The 17,825-nt window shown below is 38.7% G+C and overlaps 1 protein-coding gene across 1 annotated transcript; it reads right to left on the bottom strand.

Moving 5' to 3' along the window:
• Positions 1-2,628: 2,628 nt before the first annotated feature.
• LOC118804918 (NLR family CARD domain-containing protein 3-like) lies at positions 2,629-15,984 on the bottom strand. The gene is given in 8 exon segments (XM_036565528.1): positions 2,629-3,475; positions 4,931-5,104; positions 5,284-5,457; positions 6,763-6,936; positions 11,475-12,946; positions 12,949-13,264; positions 14,886-15,002; positions 15,935-15,984. Coding segments are annotated over 8 exon segments (2,655 nt in total). The 3' UTR covers positions 2,629-3,297.
• Positions 15,985-17,825: the final 1,841 nt, after the last annotated feature.

Raw genomic sequence — 17,825 nt, 5'->3', positions numbered from 1 at the left:
TAAGCTACGTACATTATTATTATTATTATTATTATTATTATTATGAACAATACACACAATTTCAGAAAACCAGTCTATTTCAATGTGCATGTAGGTGCAGCACATCTAAAAAGAACAATTTAGTGTCTTCATTGAGTGCACAACATCCACTTCACCACCAGATGTCACGCATGTGTGCAATGAATGATGCTTCAAGTAGTGAATTTTCAATGCAGTGATTCAAAACAGGTCAAATCTCGTTTCGTCATCACTGTAGACTCCAGGCAGGTGGACTGTTTGACGAGCACATCTGCTCAGTACACAGTCACAACTATCTGTACAGTTAAGAGCTCCAGATAATTTATGTGAGCTGAGCACAGTTGGCTTGGCCACCTTCCATTCACAGACCTGCTCTCCTAGAAGGCTCTCCACTCAATCAGGGATGCATCTGTCAATATGATTTCCCTCTTGAGAACAGCCCCAAGGGGGGTTGCGTGCACCAAATGCGTGTACAGTGATACAACCCCTAAGTGGATGACTGATGGCCACCTCCAGCCACCAGGAGAAGTGAGGAAAATCAACATGCTGAGGTGATAACATCTTCTCCATATCATTCATGATAGCTACACACTACAAATGAAATGACATGACATGGTATGTTTTTAAGGAACTTTCCCTTGAGTGATGGAGCTCGTTGCTCAGCTAGGTGCAGATTACTGAGCATCCGAGCGTCACCTTTCTTAAAAGGCAAAGTTAGCAGGTTGTGTTCCTCCTTGAGCTCTGCAGAGCTGTCCTGAATATTTTTCCTTTTTAGAGCATTGGCTGATCTGTCTCTGCTGAAAGACTGTATCAACATCAGCTTACATCTGACCAAGAGCAGTACCCAGGTCAGATCATCTGTACACTTGATGGGGTCCACACAAAAAATCCATGAACCATCATGTTTATGCAGAGGACAAAAGAAGATGGAATTATAACCCACCATAGTGAACATCAGCCTGTATAGGCTGGGCAGAGAGAAAGCAAGTCATTGCAGTCAAAAGGATTTTTCTGTTGTTTCTGATGCCATCGCTACCGGACTTGTCATGCTGTTTAGAGGCTCCCACCTTTAGACTGTTGTGAGTTTGCTGTTGAAAAAACATATTTTTCTTCTTACTGTCCATACAGTAGAAATTAGAGCATCTTTTTTGACAGAACATTGCTTCTTTATCATAGATCATACTGGAATGTACTGCAATAGAAAATACCCCTCAGAAAAAAATGGTTAACAAACATAGTGAGCGTGGTCACACTTGGGTTGCTTCAAACATTTTACCCAGTTAATGTCCTGTTTAAACAATGTTATACTAATGAAGACATGATGACAATAGTAGATCATTCACTTACATACACGTCCTTCTCTTTAAATACTCTTTGAATACTCTTGCAGTCATTATATTCATCAGTTCGGGAAAGGGGTTTGAAGCACCTGCCACCCCGGGGACTCCAGTGGCTTATGCCCATGACTTGAAAACTCATTTGTCTCAGGCTTTTACTACAGCTATCCAGCATCATTACATCAGGATAGCTGGTTTCTATCCATAAGGAGGGCCCTGAAAGCATTCAGAGGCCTTCCACTTAACCTGTCCAGTGGTTCCTCTATAATAGCACAAGTCAGTCATCTATAAGCACAGAAACCTCAGAGGACCTTCCTCATTCTGATGCAGACACAGAGGTTCCTATGACTGAGAGTCACAAGGAGTTGTGGGACTGTTAGAAAATCCTTAAAGTTATGTGAGTTTGTTATGTGAGTTTTACTGCTTTTTTATATGTTGTCATTGTTTTATTAAGAGCTACACTTCCATCCATATGGTCACACTAAGTCACATGTTCTTTATATTATGTAGTGCTATGTAATGTCAGTACACAACGATTCATGTTCACATAACTGTATTTGCAAGGCATTTCTAGATGAGCAAAGGATGACTGTAACATTAGTTTTATACTTAACACTTTTATTGTGACAGCTGCATACTTTTGTGGAGGGAAAAACAGAAAACAGGAGATGCCTAAATTTAAAGCAGATTTCTGCTAGATTGCAAATTATGAATTTTCAAAATATTCTGACAAAAAAGTGGCTGCATTGCAAATATAAAAAGACCACATGTTCTATTGCATGGCTTTAATAAGTGAATGCATAAACTATGTGTAAGAAAATCTCAAAGCCCTGTTCACTTTCCAGTTAAACCATGGACAGTCGCCATTCAGATGAAACATATTATGATCTCTAAGGGCATGTAATGGGCATGTAAACTTTACTCCCAACCCTTCACAACATTGACTATACTCTAGTTTACTTTAGACAGCTAATGTTAGCTAACCTCGTTGGGTAACTTGCCATGAGATTTTTAACCTTTGTAGTCAAGCAGGTAATACTCAAAGAAAAGCTTGTTAAGCTCATTCTTCTCTGAAAATGAAAACTGCTCCACCAAACTAACAACACCTTTCATGGAAAAAGTGGGTAAATTCCTTATTAAGGACATCAATAATTGAACCCTCTATATTAGAGACATTATAAAGGACTTTACATTCGCATTAGAAAACACTGCCACTACTGTAATGTCTTCCCTACTATAATGATTACGAAAGGAAGGGGGCCAACAATGAGGAACAGGTGAGCTAAATCACAGGTCACAGTGGTGACGAGGTCACAACTCTGGAAAGGATGACCTCTAGTGGTGAAGTACAGTTAAGGCAGGCATAGATGTGGCACTCGCACACATTCATACACACTTCCATCTCCTTTGTGGTCTGTTCAGTAGTCAATAATAGTTATCAACATCACAGTCTGCAAGAAATACAAAAAACACCAAAAGCAACGTTCAATACAGAGAAACAAAACTTTCCTTTCAAAACATAATTATTTAATGGTTAGTCGCCAGTAGGTAAAATGCAAATAAAACCAGAAAGCAGTGATTTGTAAACGGTCTTTTACAGATTTTTAATTGAAGACAGCACAAATAACAGATATTTTATATTTTACCTTATCAACTTTATTGAGTGGTCCATATATATAAAACATTTATATTAATTAGTGGAAAAATTAAATATCTAGTCTTTGTTCTCTTTTCAATAAATACAGGATTTCCAAATCATTGCTGTGTTTTTTATTTACAAGTTTCCTAGATGTAGATCAAGCATAAAAGAAAAAGATATTCATTGGTGAATCATCAATGACCAATTTCTCCAACCCCAGGCTTAATCCATGTGTGTGAAACTGGCCTGCCGTATTTTGAGTCTTTATGCAATTATAAGTATTATTTGTGTCTGAAGCAATAATTACCTTATTTCTTGTAGTCTGAAATGTTTATCAGTTTTAAGGTCAAACAGCAGCTTGCATTCTGTCCTTATCTGGTAATTCCCAGACAGATCCAGCACTCGCAGGTGTGAAGGGTTCAATCTCAGAGCTGAAACCAGAGCAGCACAGCCTTCATCCGTAACCTTACAATACTGCAACCTGTGGAAAGAACGATGACACGTTCCAGTCTCTTAGTTCAGGACACACACAGTTTAGTTCAGCAAGGTGGGGAGGGGGGTGTGTTGAGGCTTATAATTGTTTTAAAAACTTATATAGGAAAGCCCATCTTTAAATCATTTAAGGAAAAAGGAGACATGTTGTATGGTGTACAAATGCTGTGTTGTTGAAAAAGGTACTCAATTTTTTTTTTTAAATGTTGTTCTGTAAATGTTAAAAGCATTAATGTAATTGCATTAATGTTTCTATATTATGAAAACTAACATTTCTAATAGTGTGTTTTCACCATTGGGGTTTTGTTGTATGCCTGGATTCAATTACAATTGTTCAGGTGCCTGTGTTTCCAAAAAATCAACATCTGGTTTGTTCCACCACTGTGCTGCTGTTGCCAGCACTGTGAAAAAAACCAACAATGATATTCTTTTTATGACCTTTGAAAAAGGTTCTGCCATATTTTAGTTGCCCCCCTGTCAAACTCAATTGTTTTGGTGATGTTAAGCACTGCAGAGTCATGCAGCAGATTGGACAAAGCACAGATATAGCACATATGAGATCAAGTTTATCTGGAGTTCAGGATAAATTTACATCTTATACTGTATCTTACTGCACTCTTATTGTTTCAATAGAACATAACCTTTTCAAATGTCCATTTTGACAAATTTAGTGGATTTATCATGTTTGCTTCCAGTTAACTTACTCTTCACTAACTTGTTTTCCAGTTAAAAGGTACAAGATGAAATGAGACTATGCTGAAAATGTTGCTGAAAATGATGCTTACGTGAAAAAGATGATTAATACTTTAAAATGATTGCCTTCTCAGTGTAAATTTTAAACCTTGACAGTCTAAGGCTTTTACTGGTCAGGTTCTGGATTTAAATTAATGCAGTAAAGGAGAGATGATGGCAGTGCTGGAAGTCACTGGCTGGTGGTGGTGGTTGCAGACCTTTATTAAAAACAAAGGGTTTGAATTTTTGGACACTGTTCAGTGTGCAGTAATGTTAAGCATGGGTTCTGCCAATAGCCATGTGACTACCTCTTTCCGTGCTTAGTACATCTGGTGAAATCTGTCCACATCAGTTGGGAATGGACTTTTAAGGAGTTTAATAAGACCCATAGGGCCCATGACCATCAAGCATTGCAGCTTTGTAATTGTGTTGTACAAAGCTTCTGTGAACCTCATGTTTATATCAATTCACTCTTCATACATCTGTTCTAACTGTATGTGTGCTAAAGAAAAATGCTCATTTAACATTTCACTTTAAGTATTCATTTAATCATTATATTTGATGCTGATCCTAATGTCCTGCTTCAATCTCACCAAATAACTTTCTGAAATGGAGGCAGGATATGGTGGGTTTTGGATAGCTGGCGAACCCAAGATGCACCCTGTTTCTTACTAAGGGCTATGCCACTTGTAACTCAGAAAGATGATCTTACCACAGAGTCTCCAGTCTACAGTGAGGACTCTCCAGTCCAACAGACAGCATCCTCACTCCAGAGTCTCCTAGATCATTCTGAGACAGATATAGCTCTCTCAGATGTGAATGCTTTGATTTCAGAGCTGAAGCCAGAGCAGCACAGCCTTCATCAGTGACATTACAAGCCCACAGTCTGCAGAAAGAACAATTAGATTCTCTACATTTTAAAAGGATGGCTGATTCCACAGTAGTGGCTACATGAAGAGTGTATTATATCGCCATGTATTATATAGCCTCAAATTATATCGCAAGTCCTTTACTGTTAATTAATACCAGGACCAGATCATTTATGAGTCTGAGAGATGATTTTACTTCAAAATCTCCAGTTTACAGTGAGGATTCTCGAGTTCAGCTGAGACCAGCTTCAGTCCTGAATCTCCTAGTTTATTTGATGACAAAGTCACGTCTCTCAGGTGTGAGGGATTTGATCTCAGAGCTGAAGCCAAAGCAGCACAGCCTTCAGCTGTGATCATACAAAATTTCAGCCTGCAAAGAGAACAATAACATCACAATGATGTTCAGAACATACACTTCACTTCAACAATAACTTCAACAAAAACAAGTCATGTCCTTCTTTAAAATTTAAGCATGCTTGTATAACTAGGTCTCTCCTCTTCAGTCTCCTTGCCCCTCAGTTGTGGAACAAACTTCCCCCTTAACTGCACACAGTTTAGTCACTCATGTTCTTCTTCTGTGGTCTGAAGACTCATCTCTTTAGGCAATACCTAGGTAAATGACTTTCTGCACACTTGCACTCCCTTGACAAATCTTTTGACCTTAATCACTATAACCCTAAGCATGGCTATTTTACAGGCTTAAAAACACATAATGATTTACCTTAGACACAGTACATCCATTATAATGATCAGCCGGACTTATCTTCTACTGTGGTGTCATAGAGGTGCAGCAAATTCTCAGTGAGTACTTTGGTTTAAAAAAAATGTGTGAAAACCCATTCTTCATCCAATATTATTTGTCAGTGTGGTAGAGCTGTGAACTCTGGTATTAAAAATCTATTTCAAAAAATCAAAAAAGTATTTATCTTAGGAAAATATTCAAGAAGTTTAGCAATCATCATGGATCTAAGATGAGAAATCAATAAAAATCATATGCCCACCTTATTCAAATCAATTTTTTTCTCAGTAGTATAAATCACCATCAAAAAATCCATAGTATAAATAGTGTAAATCACCATCAAAGTATAAATAGTATAATATAAATGTTTTTGTGTGTGTGCAAAATATATACAATTCACTACAATGAACTCTTCATACTGTGAGAAAGGGCAAGTTCAAAGATAATTAAACTCTAAGAGATCAAAAATGTCAAAATGCCCCCATAAAAATGCGCAATAAGAGAATGACGAATCAGTCAGTGCGCAAATAAATGAAATGATTGTCAAAGTCAGCATATTGAAGCTGTTTCACATTTGAGCAGGTGTTGGCAAATCCTTTGCAAGCCTTTGGTGAATAAAATTAGACACCTCTGATATAGGCATATTCATAATTCATAATCTCAAACAGACACATTGACGTAAAAAAACAGAGAACACTACAGCTAAAATGAACACTTTCACCAGGAACCAAGGACTATAACAACAAACACTAGAAATACCAGAATTAAGAACTAACTTATTCTAGATGACGAAATATAATACTAGTACAACAACACAAAACTTCAAAACAACATACAGGAGGACGTGAACCTAAAGTCTGAACTTCAACATCAGCAGTAGAGAATATGACTTACTGTGAACGAGGCTATTTTTGCCCCTCAGAGAGATGATCTTACCCCAGTGTCTCCAATTTACAGTGAGGATTTCCCAGTCCAGCAGAGAGCAGCTTCACTCCCAAATCTCCTAATTTGTTTCCAGACAGATTTAAGTCCCTCAGGTGTGAGGTTTTTGATCTCAGAGCTGAAGCAAGAGTGGCACAGCCTTCATATGTGATATTGCAATACAACAAGCTACAGAGAGAACAATAACACACTTGTCACAGTCTCAGTTTAGCTTATACAGTTCAGTTTGTCAAAAAAGAGACATTACAGTTTTTCAATAATAAAAAGCCAAACACAATACAATTAACATGATGTAAACCAGGGTTGTTCAACACCATTCATGGTGAGCCAGTTTCTAGCATAGTTTGGTAATTCACCTACTCAAATATAGCACTAAACATGCCAATTAACTCAGAAGTCACACTGATAAATAAATGAACAGGGCTGTTGGATAAGAGAATGAAGATTTATCAGTGTCCCATCAGTTGGTTACCAGAACTAGAAGGTATGTTTGTGCAGGGAAATCACCAAACTTGCTGGACTCCAGCTTTCCAAGACTGGAACTGATAACTCCAGCTTTAATGTATTTGATCATGAAGCTACAAAATACTAGAGGCTGGATCCTCTATTTCTCCAGAGAGCAGCTTCACCCCTGAAACTGGAGCCAGGAAACACAATAAAAGTTCACCCAGAAATGCAAGTATGATTATACAAGTCACAGATTTTGAGTGAAATTGGGGGAGCATTTCAACATTATTCAACATTAGTCAGCCAAATTTATGCATACAAAGGTATATTTAAGGATACAGGGGTGTAACAGAACAGAAAAAACTAATAAAACTATAAAATGCAATTCATGGTTCACCTAGTTTTCCCTTCTACACCAATAACCTATGGCACAGACCACCAATATAATGAAAACTCTCAAGAACATAATCAGTAATAATGGACCTTATTCACTGTTAGCTTCACAAGTTTTTTCTTAAACTTGTTCTTGAGAAAGGTCCTAATAAAAGTCTATGTCAGATTCATGACCTGTTCTTAAACCACAGAATTGTTTGCACCTTTTTGCTCTTGAGTGTGTGTAGATTATGTTCTTACAAAAGAACAAATCCCAGATAAGAAAACACTGATAGGCCCATTGACATTTACTGTGGCTATAATGATACTACTCTCGTGATTGCTGATCTTGTGAAGATACATGGGCACAATCAAATAAGAAAAGAAACCTAAGTACTAAGAAAAATTACGACTAGGCTACATCCTAATTAAACATGTTATCAAACCCAAAAGAAGACAAATATTCTTTTTCACATCCTCATGTCTGTCATTATTGATGTATTTTGGTAAAATATTTATAACAACAGCATGCAGATGAGATTAAGAATTTCAGTGACAGATAAAGAGAAGAAGAAAAGTGAAAAATGCCATAGTAATATTCAATAAAATAAAAATAAATGCAATAAAATTGAGTCTCTATTTTGAATAAGTATCTGAGAATACATTACATTATTTTTCCAGTTATAATTTTTGTTGTGCCAGTTGCCCGACCCACAAGCACTGATGACGGCCATGACAGTGGTGCCTGAGCCTCACCCACCGTCTTCATGCCTCTTGTGGCTGTTGTTGTATTGCATGCGCGCACACACTGTTGAAACTGTTGAAGAATGAGGTCCCAGATCATGTGTGACCAATTCTCAGCTCTGATCTTACTTTCAAGAGATAATCTTACTTTAGTGTCTGCAGTTTACAGTTACACCCAAAACCCATACATTTTTAACAAAGGTCTATGTCGCGACTCAAAGAGATCTTACTTCTCTAGTTCAGCAGAGAGTAACTTCACTCCTGAATCTCCTAGTTTATTCCAAGACAGACTCAGATATCTCAGGTTTGAGGGGTTTGATTTCAGAGCTGAAGCCAGAGAAGCGCAGCCTTCATCTGTGACATTACAGTCCTTCAATCTGCAAAGAAAAAACAACAAAAAGGAATTACTAAAGTCTTAAATATTCTACAACAAACACAGAAATTATATTTATTTTTCCAATATACTATATTGTTGTAAACATTTGATGGTTTTATTTGAACATTAACACATTCTATAAATATATATATATATAAACATACTGCCCCCTGATTCCTTGCCTGCATGCCCCACAGTCTTGGATTTAGTTATTTGAGCATCTGTTTTGTGCTATTGGAGGGTGTTGTGGTTTTGGCAGTGCGTGTTACCTTTGGGGATGACTAGATCAGTGTAAATGTTGTTGGCATGGGGCTACCGTCATTGAGGTGTAGGCTCAGTGTGATAAATCCTGGGGCTTTTTACATTCCATGTAACATGAAAAGTTGAAAGGGAGTATTTTTCCTCTTTCATAAAAGAGTGATTTTGCTGCATTATGGGCACTAACTACGATATGTGGAAATAACATCCACCAGACACAGCAGTGCTGCTGGAGTTTTAAACACCTCAGTGTCACTGCTGGACTGAAAATAGTCCACCAACCAAAAATATCCAGACAACAGCATCCTGTGGGCAGCATCCTGTAACCACTCATGAAATACTAGAGGATGACCAATACAAACTGTGCAGCAGCAGATGAGCTTTTTTCTCTGACTTTACATCTACAGGGTGGACTGACAAGGTAGGAGTGTCTAATAGAGTGGACAGTGAGTGGACACAGTGTTTAAAAACTCCAGCAGCCCTGCTGTGTCTGATCCACTCGTACCAGTGCAACATACACTAACACACTACCACCACATCAGCGTTACTGCAGTGCTGAGAATGATCCATCACCCAAATAGTACCTGCTCTGTGAGGGTCCATGGGGGTCCTGACCACTGAAGAACAGGGTAAAAGGGGGCTAACAAAGTATGCAGAGAAACAGATGGACTACAGTCTGTAATTGTAGAACTACAAAGTGCACCTGTATAAAGCGGAGCGGAGCTGATAAAATGTACAATGAGCGTAGAGCGTACGTAATCATAATGTTATGCCTGATCGGTGTATATGATTAGTATGCTGGACATAAACACAACTGTATAAACTTCATGGTAACTACTTTCTTTACTGGTTAAGAGATACCATTATTGGAAGTTCGGATAAATACTTATCACTTTTAACACTTTTTTCAAACCCTGCTACTTTACTATAAACATGTCATGATAGATGTTGTTTGGTAATATAATGGTGTCATTATGGCATCTGTCACCACAATTATGAGTAATGATGAACACTGTTATATTACTGAACAAAATCTGTCATGACATCTTATGACAGCATATAATATCCTCTATGACATATTTATGGCAAGGTTACGTCAATGTCATTTAGAAGGGTTCATATAAAATGCTACTCACTTCTCTTCACAAGAACATCAAGAACTCCTACATTCTTAAAAAGATGGTTCTGCAGGGGTTGTTTAATAAAGAAATTGGTTCTATATAGAACCATGAACATTCAAAGAACCCTTTGCATGATTAAAGGGTTCTTTGCATCATGAAAGTGTTTTTCAGATTAATGAAGATTGCGCTGTAGATGGTTTTATAAAGAACCTTTTTGAAAAGGGTTCTATATAGCACCAAAAAGGGTTCTGCTATAGTTAAGATATTGGGCTTGTTACAATAGAAGAACTGTTTTTGGTGCTATATGGAACCAAAAAGGTTCTGTATAGAACCATATACAACACATTCTCCATCATTCTAAAGAATCATTTAATCATGCAAAGAGTTCTTTGAGCATTCATGGTTCTATATAGAATCATTTTCTTTACTAAAGAAGAACCATCTTTTTAAGAGCATAAGCACACATTTGTTAAAAGGTGTTGGTATTTTCTACATATTAGGCTACACTGTTAAAGAAGATGTTTTTCAAGGGTTCTTTAGTAAAGGCAGAGGCTCTGTTCAAAACCATGAGTTCTATATAAAACCATTTCATGCTCAAACGGTTCTTCAGATTGATGGAGAATGTGTTATATATAGTGCTATATAGAACCTGTGTTATATATGATTATACATAGAAAAAGGGAAGTATCTGACTTAAATCACATAAGGTGAGTTAGAAAAAGTGGGATATAGGGGAAAGTTGCATGGATAAGCTTCGGCACATGTTAAGTGGGTAGAGAAGGTAGAATACCACAGTATGAGCATGTAGTACAGAGGAAGTTATTGCTAGGACACACACGCTTAGAGCAATGTTTATGCTTCTATATATTAGACTAGGGTTGAAACTCATATTAACCTTAAAAAAATTAAACCAACAATAAAATCAATATGATTAGCATGACTGAAAATAACAGACTCGTTACCAGTAAAACTTACTAATAATGCCATAATACAGGAAAAAAAGAAAAAGAGATTACACTACACAATGGGGACCTCCTGAAAACACTGGCAGACATACAACAGGGAATTAACGGGTTATATCACACAAAACAAGTTCAGCAAAAGTGGGACATATGGTAGAGTGGGATGAATAAGCTTCATGCTATATTGCCTAAGATCCAAAACCAATCAAAGGTGACAATCATGAAGACTTAACTCAAAGGTGATAACATACAAAACAAAATACATGAGTAAATGGTTTTTCTGAGGGTAGTGAAACATTTTAAAGCTTTGGAAAAACTGAAACCGCCTGGATGTTGCTTATTGAAATGCATGTACATTTCAAATGAATGAAAGCTAAAAACCCTTTCTAATGTTGAGAGCTGAGAGCTGCAGCTAGCATTACATACCAAGCCGTTCTGGATGCAGTGACTACAGGCATCAGCTTCAGAAGAACCTCATCTGATTCACCATATGGTTTGGTATATTTTTGCAGGTTAAATACATCCATCTCATGTGATGATGTCAGTAACACGAATACTACAGCTGACCACTGTGAAGGAGAGAGATTCCTTGTTTGCAGATTCCCAGATTGCAGGTAGTTCTGGATTTCCTCAAGTAAGGAACTATCATCCAGCTCATTAAGACAGTGAAAGAGATTGACAAATTTCTCTGGAGTGGGATTCTCTCTGATTTTCTTCTTGATGTACTGGACTGTGTCATCTTTGCTGTGGGAGCCACCTCCTTTCTGTCTCACCAAGCCTTGTAAGAGAGTCTGGTTGGACTCCACTGAGAGACCCAGAAGAAAGCGAAGGAAAAGATCCAGATGTCCGTTCTTACTCTCTAAGGCCTGATCCACAGCACTCTTGTGTACATCTGAGATCGCAATGTCTTTCTTCATTATGCTGTTCAGCTTAGGAAACGGGTTCTGATTAAGAACATTTCTCTTTTGGTTCATAAAGGTAAGGTGCACATAAAGAGCCGCCAGATGCTCCTGAACACTCAGATGAACAAAGCAATACACCTTGCTCTGGTGCAGCCCAAACTCCTCTCTGAAGATTTGCATACACACACCTGAGTATACTGACGCTTCTGTAACATTAATGCCACACTTTCTGAGATCTTTTTCGTAGAAGATCAGGTGGCCTTTCATTAGCTGCTGGAAAGCCAGTTGCCCCAGTTTGAGAAGAATTTCTTCATGTTCCTGGTTCTCAGAGTACTTTTCCTTGATGATTTTCATCTGAATGATGAGGAAGTGTGTGTACATTTCAGTCAGAGTTTTGGGGATCTCTCGGTTCTCTGCTTCAGCTAACATCTTCTTGAGAACGATGGCTAAAATCCAACAGAACACTGGAATGTGGCACATGATGTAGAGGCTTCTCGATGACTTCAGGTGCAAGATGATTCTTTCAGCCAGCTTCTCATCACCGATTCTCTTCATGAAGCACTTCTCCTTCTGTGCGTCAGTGAACCCTCGTACTTCTGTTACTCGGTCAACATGCTCAAAAGGGACCTGGTCAACTGCTGCAGGCCGGGAAGTTATCCAGATGAGCGCAGAAGGAAGAAGGTTCCCTTTAATGAGGTTTGTCAGCAGCACATCCACTGATGCTGATTCAGTTACTTCATGCAAACTCACAGTGCTCTGAAAATCTAGAGCTAATAGACACTCATCTAAACCATCGAAAATAAACAGAAATTTGTACAAATGTGACAATTCCATGTCTTTTGTGTCCTCGAACCATGTATGAAGAAAATCCATGAGTTTTCCGTCCTTCATCACATTCAGTTCTCTGAAAGGAAGTGGAAATATGAGATCGACATCCTGATTTGCTTTTCCTTCAGCCCAGTCCAGAATGAACTTCTGCACCAAGACTGTTTTTTTTCGATGCCAGCGACTCCCTTTGTCAGCACAGTTTTGATGGCTTTGTCTTGTTCAGATAAAGGCTTAAAGATGTCATTGCATTTGATTTGTGTGTCCCTTGTTGCTGCTCTCCTCGATGCTGCTTCAATCTGTCTCACTTCATGTTCATTATTGATGCCTCCACTATCTCCGTCTGTGATGTAGAGCTCAGTGTAGTTCTCAGTGAGAAGCATTTGGTTTCCCTGGTGCGTTAACACCTCACTTAAATACTGAAACTTCTTTTTCAGATTTAATTTGAAGTTCTCCTGCACTTCAGCCACTGCAGATGAAAGGTCAGGCCTGTGAGATAACAGAAGCAAGATCATGAGGAATAATAATAATAATAAATCATACCTGTCAATTCTCACACCCTCCTTACTTAATGCTGCAGTATCATGTTGGGTTTAACAAGGTTTTTTCAGATATTCTGTGCACACATAGATCAGACAGAGCGTCTGATATCTTTTGTGCTTAAGTTGGCCACAACCATAGCTTAATTTGCACCAAAGCAAGCCAGATCCACAGTGTGAGGAATACCACCTGGTATTCGGGGGGTCCCATGTTGGCTGGTTACTCCAGCGTTGGCTTTCTGCTAACTTACTCACTATAGTGGTGCAAGCTTTTTCAACAAAATGTTTGGTGTAACAATCCCTCTTTTGAAAATGCTCTTCTCTAGTTTGGTAATGCGCTCTCCCACACATTAATTGAGATCTTACACTTCTCTTTTGTCTTTGGTTTGAGAAATGAGCAACAATTCACTCTTTACACCAATCAGGCAAGCTTTCAGATTTACAGATATGCTCTGGGATATTGTAAAGTTTCAGAGGTATCCAGAGCATGCTTACAATTGCTAGGTTGGACCAACTGTGTCACCCAATGTGCTATAGCACCACCCTCAGGCAGACCAGTACTGCATCTCTAAATAGTTAAGAACACCAAAGCTAGAAGCTCATGGGTGATACAGGCTAAACAGTGACCTTACATTTGTATTTGAGTGTCCTGTATGGCTGCTCATGGTGATAGAAACAGTGATGAAAACAACACCAACACTATTAATCACTTACACTATTGCTGTGGTTGTTTATCTTTTAAAAGACATTAATAATACTAAGTAAAACTGGCTTGTGAGCAGTAGTAGCATCAGGACTGCTGTTTGAATGGGCACAGCACAGCCAGTGGCTACAACAAAGCAGCAACTTAAGCTTAACTATGAGTCATTTGCTATGTGTCACCCTCAGAACAGAAGTTCCACTTCTCCCTCACAATCGCTTTTCCACTACTGAGGTGTGCCAGTAGGGTAACCTATGGGAAAAAAAATATGGGCTAACACTTAGCATGTTACACCAGCTTTGACCAGTAGGGTTTTTTTTTTTTTTTACTTAACCTTCAGGGACCAGGTGAAAAAAATACTAGGAAGCTTGTTGGCTAACAATTAGCATGCTAATGCTAAATTTTCTTTTCAGCTGGTCCCTGAAGGGTAAGAGGAAAGACAGCCACTGCTGTCGAAGCCAGAATAGCATTCTTATTGTTAGTCCATTAGCTCTCCAGTGAATTTTTTTAACCTTGTGCCCAAAAGGTAAGCAAAGAAGAAGCTGTTGTAACATGCTAAATGTTAGAACAGTCGTGGGGAAAAAATTGAGGGAGAATTTTTTTTTGATGACTGAAATTATCCAAGTTACGCTAGACATATTTCTGTAGATTTTTGGTATGTTATACAAGCAGTATGATATATCAAACATTTTGTGTTGTTCTCAAAATACTTAAAAGTGTGAATAAATCATTTGTTTACGTTTGGTCACAAAATTCCAACCTACATTATGAGCTATTACTGAATAACAATGACTATATGACAAATTATTCCAAACTTTTGATAAAGTTGGATATAGCTATGTGTGTTGGTTTAAAAATGAGCTGCTGTTACCTATGTCCAGATGTGGGGTCTCTATCACTGAACATTAGAGGAACATTCATAGACGAGTCACTCTTCATGGACACACAGCTGGGTTCTGGAGGACCTGACTTCTCCTGCTTGATGGGGCTGTGAAACAATAGAAACATTACATCAGCACTTACATTTTATTCAAAGTGATGAATAAAGATTACTAATTGTTATTATGCCATTAGGTGTTTTTTTTATGTTTTTTGCTCTTACAAGGAGCATAGCTTAGAGAAATAACTTAACGTAACATTAATGTACATAATGCTTCATATTCAAAAAATGGTGACCTAATCTTGCTGAACAAATAGTTATTTGTTGACACAAAAATGACAAGAATAGATCATTACAGCGTCCTGTGACCACTGATGAAGGACTAGAGGATGAACAACACAAACAGTTATCATCTCTGACTTTACGTCTACAAGGCAGACCAACAAGGTAGGAGTGTCTAATAGAGTGGACAGTGAGTGGACACAGTGTTCAAAAACTCCAGCAGCACTGCTGTGTCTGATCCACTCACACTAGTGCAACACACACTAACATGCCACCAAGTTTGCGTATCCACTGAGATAGTGGTTGAGAGTGACTTTCCCCCACCTCACACCACCCACACTCCCCCGGATGTAGCTAAAAAGTTTTGGGGGCTACAAGGCTTCCTGAGCTGGCTGTGCATGTGGCATTATAACATACTTGCGAGGCCCACAGGCAGAGAGGGACCACTGTGGCTAAGGCCTCTTTCTGGGCTAGCTAAGTGACTCTATGCTGTGGTCTGGGGAATTTTCCTCCCCTGCCAGCTAAAAAATTGTTTGTGTGTGTGTGAGTTGCGGGTTGTTTAATTTATTGTTGATTATGTGTTTTGGTACTTTTAAAGTGTCCTTGGGTTTGAGAAAGATATATATAAATTAAACATATGAGTGTCAAAAGAGGGAAAACACTAGTCTCTGCAGAGCTGTAGCCCCCAAGAAACATGGTTTAATACTCCTGGGATAACAGTTTGGAATAACTGTTAAAAAAAAATTAGACGCTGTTACCTATGTCCAGCTGTGGGGTCTCCATCTGTGAACATTTGAGGAACATTCATAGATCAATCACTCATCATGGGCACACAGGGTTCTGGAGAGCCTGGCCTCTCCTGCTTGATGGGGCTGTGAAACATTAAAACCAGTACATCAGCACTTCACAGTTTATTCACAGTAATGACTAAATATTCCAAATTGTTATTGAAAAAAACAAACAAACAAACAAAAACAAAACAAAACTCTCTTTTTCCTCTTACCAGGAGGTGGAGCTCTTTCCATTACAGCTCCCAGAAATATTCATCCTGTGTCCTGCTTGACTGGTTTAGCAAGATCTATGACTCTCTTATCTCCTCTGTATAGTGACTGAGCTTAAAATGTTCACGAAAACAGGAAGAGGAGAAATAAAAGACAGTACGTTCTAATAAGTTAATAATCTGCACAGAAACAATGAAACTCAATAAATACTCGCACATTTACAAAGGCGCTTACTCAGCAGACACACGGAACAAATCCTTTCGAACAGAAGATTATGAACAACTGCACGGAACACAGAAAGAATTCACGGTATCATGCGCTTATTATCATGTACCAGATGAAAGAATATCAGATACTGATGAGCATGTTGCTACAAACTATCACAACATATATTTAAATGTTAAGTGCACAAGCCGCTTCTTTTTCCCTACAGGACATCAAGCTCTCTGTCTCTGCTCTCAGCTCCCACATGCACTTGTTTGCTCTCCTGAATGGCTACGCCCCCCCCCCCCTCACCATCGAGCACACCTCCTTCACAACAGAACTGCGAACCTGCTCTTGCAAGTAACAATTAGAAGTTAGTGTATTTCAGTAATATTTACAATAAAACCAATTACATAAGTATTACGACCACAATAGTAAAAGAAATGCTTGAGAATTTTTATTAATTCTGTTAAACCAAAATCTCTTTCTTTATCAAAAATCCAGAAAACAAGCCTGGAACAAACACAGAAAAAACACACGAAACACAGCTTAGAACTCAGTTAGGGCAATGGAGACCTTGCAAAAGCACAAGGTCAAACAAATGGCTATATACAATATGGCCAAAAGTATGTGGACAGCTGACTATCACAATTATATGAGCCTATTGGATTCAAAAGATTTTGGAGTGTGTCTGTGGCAATTTGTGACCATTCAGCCAAAAGAGCCTTTGTAAAGTCTGGCACTGATGTTGGACAAGAAGGCCTGGCTCACAATTGACATTCCAATTCATCCCAAAGGTGTTCAGTGGGGTTGAGGTCAGGGCTCTGTGCAGGCCACTAAAGTTCCTCCACACTCACCAAACCATGTCTTTATGGACCGCACAGGAGCACAGTCAAGCTGGAATAGGAAACTCAGTTCCCCAAACTGTTGCAACAAAGTTGGAAGCATATAATTGTCTAAAATGTCTTTATACACTGTAGCATTAAAATTACCCCTCACTGGAATAAAGGGGCCGAGTCCAACCCTGAAACCCTTTACTGTTGGTACTATGCATTCTTGTAGGTAGTGCTCTCCTGGCATCTGCCAAAGCTAGCCTCGTCCATCAGACTGCCAAGTAGTGAAGGATGATTCATCACTCTGGACTCTCTCCAAATCATTTGGTCTGATCTGACCATAGAACATGGTCCCACTGAGAGTTCCAATACTGTCTGGCAAACTGTAGGCACTTGAGTTTGTTGTTGTTCTGGTAACCCTCCCAAACAACTTCTGGTTATGTAGGTGGTGTCTGATTGTGGTTTGGAAGACACTCAGCTGTGATCCTTGGAGATTCCTTGTCCACTCAAACCATCCTCCTCACTGTGCTTTGGGTTAATATAGACATACGTCATCTTCCTGGCAGATTCCTACCATCTCTAGTTGGTTTAAACTTCTTAATTATGGCCCT

This window comes from Colossoma macropomum, unplaced genomic scaffold, assembly GCF_904425465.1.
Source record: "Colossoma macropomum unplaced genomic scaffold, Colossoma_macropomum, whole genome shotgun sequence".
Classification (NCBI taxonomy): Eukaryota; Metazoa; Chordata; class Actinopteri; order Characiformes; family Serrasalmidae; genus Colossoma; species Colossoma macropomum.
This window is presented reverse-complemented; position numbering and strand designations above follow the sequence as displayed.